At 36.0% G+C, this 8,535-nt stretch overlaps 1 protein-coding gene across 1 annotated transcript; it reads right to left on the reverse strand.

Annotated features, from left to right (window-relative positions):
* Window positions 1–866: 866 nt before the first annotated feature.
* On the reverse strand, window positions 867–7,003 carry RIPPLY3 (ripply transcriptional repressor 3). The gene is made up of 5 exons (XM_010189631.1): window positions 6,991–7,003; window positions 6,793–6,865; window positions 5,824–5,893; window positions 2,215–2,282; window positions 867–1,020 (listed from the first exon to the last, which is right to left on the reverse strand). Exons 1-5 carry the CDS (start codon window positions 7,001–7,003, stop codon window positions 867–869), a joined length of 378 nt encoding a protein of 125 aa, XP_010187933.1.
* Between the last annotated feature and the right edge of the window lie 1,532 nt (window positions 7,004–8,535).

The raw sequence follows: 8,535 nt of genomic DNA on the forward strand, positions 1-8,535 counted from the left end.
TATGAAAATTAGTAAATACAGTCTTCCTGAACATCAATTTAAAGTAAATATCAAGGAAGTAAGCTACACAACCAAACCCCACTAGATGGGAATCAACAGTAAGTCACTTATATTAAAATCATAGATTCAAGCACTCTAAACTATAGTAGTAAGATTTGAATATTTTGGTGAAGACAAAAATGTGGCACGTAAGGCGTGTTTTAGTGTGTCATTAAATCATTTTTTTCTGACAAAAAGGCACTTTTCTGATTGCAGGGGAAGAATCTGATAAAAATAGAATGAAAGGACCCCAGAAAATATCACAACTGTCATTTAGAACTTGTCCTGACAGGGGGTTATACTGGAAATTGGTGTGATCAATTTGGCATACGGCATTTCTAGCAAAATAAACATGCCTCATGCAGCTCATAAGCAAGTCTTTGCATTTTAAATAATTTCTTGCTTGAATTCAAACATTGTGTTCCAAAACCTTCAGGTTATTTTGGGGCTGTACATTTCATTATAATGCCTCATAATGAATCCTATTTTCATTTTATCAGAACTGCAATGTCAAAAAATAGTGAGTAACTAAGCACAGTGTTCTTAATATTCTTACTTCGTGTTACTTAAATCAACTTGATTTAAACCTTGTAATCTTTTGTTCAGCTTCAGGGTTTTGTTTAAAAGTCTCTCAAAACACAAAAGGATTTCCTCTTAGTTTCCAGTTGCATTGACTCATTCTTCTTGGTAACATAATTATAAATAGTTCTCTTTTGAGCTTTGATGTATTTGTTTGGTCAGATGTTTGTCCATATGTTTCTCACAGTTCTTTTTTTATCTCTTGATTTTTTAACTTTTATTTTGTGACTGTCAAGGTTGACCACTGCTCATGGTTGGGCTGAACTGATTTCTTCTTCATCTTCCTCAGAGTCTGTGTCATCATTGTAGAAATGAATTGTAGCTTGGACCGGAAAACTCGCCAGAACCTTCTCTCCAATATTATTGAGAAACTTTTGGGATTTGGACTTGGGCAAATAAAGTCTAATAAGAAAAGATATTTTAAGATAAAAGAAAAACTATGCAACACTTTCCCAGATAAGCTATCTTGAGTATTAAAACCTATTTTTATCCTTCTTTGGAGGAAGAAAAATCCTAGGGTTCCAGGTGTTTTAAAAGTTGCTAACTAAAAGGTACTGTTGATTTTAAGTTACCTCAGTTGCTTTGGGCATATTGTGTACTGCATTTATCTAAGGTTCTGCCCTGATAGTCTTGCCAGGGCAGTGATGTGTGCTTGAGTTGTTTTGGTTTGGTTTTTAGCGCAGTTCAGAATGGAAGTGTCCCGTGTGACTGGGGGAAGTTTGAGGAACGTTCGGGGATTCTGGAATTAAGATTAAGACACCAGGTTAAGATTGGGGTGGGTTGCCTCATGCATGGAGGTTGATCTTAATGGATTTTATATCTCCAGGTGGAGGAGGAGGTGTACACTGAGAGGAATTTCAAAATACATATTCTTTTGTATTGAAATCATAAAAGTCTTAATTTACATTTCAGGTTTTCACCACTTACCCACTAAAGCAAAACTTGTGCAGTCTGTATACATACATGTTTTTATGTGCATATGTATGTACATCTCTTCCTCTTGGTTCCACTTTGGCCAGTTTTCAATTAAATTTGACAGTGATAGCGGTCACATAGAATTTAAGCTTCTACAACTTTTATAAAAACAAGTGCTTGTAAAGAAGAGGAATATTCCTTTAATTTTCCTCCTCCAAATTAAAGTCCAAATCAGGAGTTTCTACATCATTAAGCCTTAAAGAATCTAAATGTTGGTGAAAACCTTTATAAATATCCCAAGCATAGGAAAAGCTGTGCCTGGAGTTCAACTTCTATTCAAGAGCAAATATAAGCAACTTCAAGACACAGATCTGAAACAAGTCACATCCCACTAGCAGCCATTCATGTTAATTATCTGTGGGCTTGTTATCATATTAATAAATGTAAACATAGAAGAACATTTTTTCCTTTAAGAATACTTTTTCTTATTTTCATTATCAGCATATTGTTTCAGGGCATCTTTCCTTGTGGAGGAATAAAAACATACGGAGTCTGGTGAGGAAACAAACTGTGTTAGTAAAAAGAGATACCCCAGAGACAAACATACTTGTAGTGAGAATAAACATGTCTTGTCTTGGAAGGTGTCACTTTTCTTGTATCAAGTGATAGGATTTAACTCACCTCACTGGATGTTGAAACCCCAGGGCTCCCTTTGACCTCAAATTTATTAGTTGGCCATCCAGTTCTGACTGTAAAGAGACATATTTATTAATTAGAATAGGGTAAAAATGAAGACTTCACTTTTTTCTTCTACAGGTAACTAAAATTCTACAGTAATGTTGCTTCGTCTGCTGTGCTGCATGTTGTTTGACTAAGTGTACTTCAGAGAATATATATGCCCACAGCCTGCCAATAGTTGCACATTTAACAAAGCATTTGAACTTGTACATTTAAAGAGCAATAAAGTCATTAAGCTGTACATTTTACTTAAGTTCTTATCGAATATCTATGGCAATGGGTGAGCTAGTAACACCACCAAATGGAAGTTCAGTAATTGGAAGAAAAAAAGACTTTCAGTCAGTTTAAAGGATTGGGAGGTTAGAGTTTATAAAATACCTCTTTAACCACAGTAACCAGTAGTTTGGAGATGGAATGTTCAAGTACACACGCCTAATTGTAATGGAAGATCACACAAGCATCCAAGAGTCCAAACAGTAAAATGAAAAGATAACTGGCATCTCATATTTCTATGTAAACAGCAATAAAAAAGCAAGCATTTTTGATACAACAGAGTAGGTAGCAAAAATATAGTTCAAATATAAAAATTAAATTTAGCACAGAATAAATTGCTTTAAATTAATGTCACAATAAAACCCCATAGTTTGCAAATGTTAATGTTACTAAATCCCATTAAGATTATAAAACTGGAATGTAAACCTGAAAGCATTTCCCGAAATCACTGAGCCCTATCACTACATTTTGCAGGCATGTATTCTCTTCCATATCTTAAAACAAGAAGACTTCTTGTTTCCTCCTCTTGCTAGAAACTTGATGTTGCATCAATAGGAAGATTTTGCTTTGCTATACTAGAATTCCTAGTGATCAGAAGCTAGATATCATCCTCTCTGCTATATACAGAAAGAGATTACTTTTGCCATTGTCAGAGCAACTCATTTGTCTTTCTGAGGAAGTAAGTTTCAGCATGGGTACTTTGGTGGGCCCCAAAAAGCCCTTGGGCTACAGAATGAGTAAGGGGTCCTAGAAAATTCTCTCTGTACCTTTTGTGTTGGTCTGTTTCTCTCATACCCACTTGTTTGTCCTGTAGCCAAAATTATTTGTTTTCAGGCTATTAGGGTTTTGTTGAGTTTTGTTTTTTTAATCAGGAGACTCATTTACTTTGTTTCCACAGCACCTAGTAAAATGGACTCCTGATCTAGCTGAACATTGTAGGTGTGATCATAATATTTGTGTTAAATACCGAATTTTTCTCCCTTCATATTTACATTAAAATTAAAATAATCTTTTTATCTTTATTGACCTGCATTTTCTACTGTCTTCTCTTTGGAAGACATATTATTTGAAAATAATTACATATGTATTATATATGTAATATACGTATATAATATATATGTGATAATAATACATACTGATTAAACATACAATATATATGTTTTCTTTCTTTTCATACTATAATACAGCATTTCTGAGAAGTAATTCTGATAAAAGCCAATTAATGGCAAAATCAAACTCAGTTTGTACACAGCAGAAAACATTCAGTGTTAATTTGTATTATGTTGTAGATATGGCAATAGTTACTTTAAATTACTTGTCATGGCTTCTCTTTGGGAATAAATAATTACATATTTGAATGTAGGTAGTAGGAAAAGTGTTACTTTTTATATAAAGAAAAGCATATTATGTATAGGTAACTATAGGATATATTGTAACATATGTTCCTGGCAATAGAGTTAAAATTATTAGTTAAAATTTTTTTTTACCAGTATTTTTTTTTAGTGCTTTGCTCTGCATCTTTCAATTCTCAGGTTAGATTCTTATATGTATATTCCTAACCTTTTTTTTTTAATTATACAGAGGATATTGAAACTTTTATTTGCTTCATTCTCCAGTGTTTGGAGTATCTACTTATCTGTAAAGCATTGGCATTTGTATGTATACGTTGCAGAACATAAAAGTAGCCAGCAGGCAACTAGCTAGCAAAAACATTGAGCTCAATCCACCTTTGAAGGCCTTCTGCTAGAAACCTCATAGTAACTTTGCTGAAGATACCTCTTGTCTTCCACAGCTGTGGTATGTAGGTATGCATTAGTGAGCACCTCTTCCAACCTATGCACTACATGCAGTAGCCAAGCATCCTTCCTCAGTTGTTCGTGACGCTGTTATAAAGCATGTGAAAGGGCTCCTAAAGCCCTCCATCAGCCCTCATTAGGTCCCAAGTTACAGAGGCACCTAGCATACTGAAGCAGTGTGGATGGACCATAAGATGGATAAGAAGGATCTGAGAAGCTTCTGGGAGGAAGAAGAGATGTCAAAAAATTGAAAACCATTTCAGTTATACTTGGCTTGAAACAATGCCAAGGTCTTAGCATGAGTATGGCAAACTTCATATATGGTTTGTTTTTCTCACACAAGTGGGCAGAAGCCCTAGTGTGAATTAAAACTTTTGAGCTGGTTGAATAAATTCTTCTACAAAAATGTAACTTCAGTAATAAATCACAACTTCCTGATTTCAGAAACCTTAGTTTCTTGAAATCATTCTTACTCTCATGAGAGTAAGACTCCTCTCGTCCTTAGCAAATTTAAAGGTGCCTCTGGCAAATCTTGGAACACTGCTGGGAAGGACATTCTTCCGCATGCTTTCCCAAGACACCTGCTGGGACGAGTGTGGCACCCCCTCAGATCTGTTCCGTTACAACCTCCAGTTTCAGCAGTCAAAGAGTACAAGGTAAAAAGGTGTTGCACATGTTAGAATCTAGTAGACATTGTGAGTCTTTAAAGATTTTCACTAAGGAGGGTTGTCTTAAACTGCTGAGCCTTTGGTGAAAAGTTGAAGAAGTAACTGTAGTTCAGATGCTGCAAAATCTTATGAAAGTGCTTAAAAATAAGCATGGGAGTAGCACCATTTCAATACATTTTTTAAAGTTTGCAGCATCAGAACCTATGTTGAAAGTGCTTCAAGCTCTATTTTTATTCTTCGAGCCTAACAAATCTTCCTACACAAGTAAGTATAATAATCACAGTGCCTTTCAAAAGCACTTGGCAATAAGAGCTACTTTAAAATACAATTTTCTGTTGATTTCCTAACTGGTTTAGCTATAGCAACATGCCTCCCAAAAAAACTCCAATCAATAAAATTGTGCAACTGAAGTTATGTTTTTTAAAATTTCATTTTAAAGTAATTTTCTCTCAATCTCCCCCTGTATACAAAGTATCATCTACAGACTAGGCCTGGAAATTTCAAAGTGAGGATATTCTCATTTTTATAATTAAACAAATAAAAACTGCTGTTAAAATCAAGGTTGTTTTGAGTAAGCAGTGTTTTCTGCAGCTCTTTAAGAACTGATAATGATTCTATATCTGATACAAAAGTAGATATAATCTTAACCATTATCATGTAGAGAACACTGTAATTTGAGCCATATTTTCTAACAATGAAGAAATACTTGAAAGAACAAATGAGTAGATGACCAAGCCTCATTTCCTGGGTTCAAATGGTTTCAATTTCTGCACCTGTTTTCTATAAGGATTATTTTCTCTAAAATTTAGTCTCACCATTTGTTGATTCTCTGTCATCTCACTGTCTCTTGCTGTGAGCATCCAGGGCCTCCATAAAGCAGGGCTGCTGAAAGATTAAGACAGAATAGCACTTCCACAGTCAATTCTTTGTGGTAATATCTGTACAGTACAGCTTCTTCTGTTAGATTCTGCTGTCATCTTCTGAATTAGCACGATTTTTTTATTTTCAATACATTCTGATTTGGAAGTCTGATTTCTATGGCAATATTAGTCTTTCTTCTGTCTACGATCTGATTACACAAACTAGACAATCACTTGCACATATTTAACTGAGGTGTCATTTCCCTTTAAGATGTCACAATTCAAAGTGACTGCACTGAACTCCAAGTGATGATGTAATTAATACTGAAATATTTTTATTTATGCAGCACTGCTACAAAATAAAAAGGAATCCTCCCTCTTTGTCAGTATGTCTAAATACGGATTCCATGTTGTCACTGAGTGGCTGGTTATTTACTGAGTTAGCAACTCCAGCATTAAGCTGACATGGGCAATCCCATATAATGAGTTTAAGACAGCATATACAGTGGTGGATGCTACATCTGCCTTTTGTTTGGTGGAGGGGGGGGGTGTGACTGCAATTATGTGCGCTCTTTTTAACAGTACTTTCCATCTGATAATGGAAATAATATGTTAAAAATAATATGATATTATTTATAAATAAACTTTAAAAAATAATGAATCAGTTATCACAGTCTTAATTTTCATTTACTTCTATTTATAAGTTCTTAAATACTTGACTGAAAAGGATAAAATATTGGCAAAAGAAATAAAATACCTGTTCCAAGTGAAACGCTTTCAAAAACTTTTTGCCCTTTACTTCTGAAATTGGAAATTGTTTTCCGTTGTCTATTCCATGCTGAAATTGTTACATTCAAATGCTACTTACAGTCGGAGTTTTGAGAGGAAAGCTGCTGAAAAAAAGCCTCCCTGCACATGCCTTACCTCTCTGGGCGCTCCCCGGGCCGAGGCGACGCCGGGCGCCCCGGGAGGGATGGGAGCTGCGCCCCGCTGCAGCCTGGAGCGGGAGCCCTGCAGCTGCACCCTCCATGGCATGAGATGGGTCTGAAGCCTGCGGCAGGCTGGGTGCTTGCCTGGGCCTTTCAGCCCCTCCTTTATCTCAGCTTCCCAAAGAACACTTACCTAAAACAAACATCGCCTCAGGTAAAAGGAGAGAAACCTCCTTAATGAGGTTTCTTTCGACTGCCCCGAAGAGTTCACAGCCAGGGCTCTCCCGTGGGCCGGTTGCCCTGGGGAAGCACTGCTAGGGAAAAGAGGCTGTTTGGTACGTTTAGTCAGCAAATCACATGGAAGATAATCCAAGACCTTTATCTTTCTGTGGCTGCTTTTATTTGCTCTATATGAAATATACAGTGCAAGTACTCTTTTTGCATGTCTTGGGAAAACTCATCAACTTCCTGTCCTAAAAAAGTGTAGCAGACATTTGAAGAGAGTTTTAAATATAAAATGTTTTATATTTTAAATTTCTGAAGTCTTTTCCATGTCCTAACTTTAAAAGAGAAAAAGGTAACACAAATCAGTGAAGGTGAGAGCATTGAAAGACAGGTCTAGTGAGTTCCTCAAGACTGTACAGATGTTCCTTTAATGTGATTGCTATTTGATGGATGGAGAAGAAAGCTTACAACAAGAAAGCTTAGTCCATCAAAGAATGAGTTATGAATGTCATTGCTTTGAGAGATCTTTCATTTCCAAGTATGCAATATATGCTTTAAGCCTACAAAGACTGAATAAACGGACTTCTTTGAAGCTCTCTCCCCTCTGATTTTAGTCACAACGTGCATTACTCATAGCCTGTTACACTGTACAAGAACTATTTATTACCTAGTGGGTGACATCTGATTTTCGTTGTTGTGGATCATTGCTACAGTTCACTCTGTTTCCTTTATTTCCCAACTACTGCAGAGATGCAAGAGTATTATAAATTCCAAAAGCTGAATTCTTTTTCCACTGGTGCTGTTTACACACTGACATCAAAGGGAACAGACTCAGCTCCCACATATAATTGGTTTCTACTGTGAACTTTCTTCCCAAAGAGAAACAATTAAATGATTTCATTTACTGAACTGTGATGTCCATTGATTATCTAGTATGCACTAGGTCCCCTCAAGAAGCCTTAGCTGAAGAAACCATTAAAGCAGTCAGTTTGAGAGGACACCAAAAATTCTCAGTGAGAATCAGGTCCCTCCGAGGTAAGTCTTGTGGCTCTTTTTCCTTTACGGTGCAGCTGGAGGTAGCATGTGCGCAGCCAGCAAGAAGGGGCTGACCTCACAGATAAAGACCACTGGATATATCCACTTGAGAGACATAATTTTCCCATTAAATTGTTGTGTATTAGAAGACATTGTATATATGCCTTTGCACTTGTGTTTTTTATAAATTCTACTGATTTTGCTTAAATTTAAATGACTTCCAACAGGGAGGAGCTTAGGTCAGATTTGAAAGTCAGACTGATTTTCCTACATTGATGCAAGTTGCACAGTTGTGTTAGCTACTTGGAGCTCCTAAGACTGGCAAAAGTAATAGCATAACACAGGTTCTAATATTTATGAATATATCATATATATCATGATATATAATATATATAAATATTCAGTAACAGTTTCCAGGATTCAATTTCTTGAGGTCCAATTCTTACATTAATTTTTCCTGACCTTTAAAACATCCCTT

This window comes from Mesitornis unicolor, unplaced genomic scaffold, assembly GCF_000695765.1.
Source record: "Mesitornis unicolor isolate BGI_N332 unplaced genomic scaffold, ASM69576v1 scaffold21518, whole genome shotgun sequence".
NCBI classification, from domain to species: domain Eukaryota; kingdom Metazoa; phylum Chordata; class Aves; order Mesitornithiformes; family Mesitornithidae; genus Mesitornis; species Mesitornis unicolor.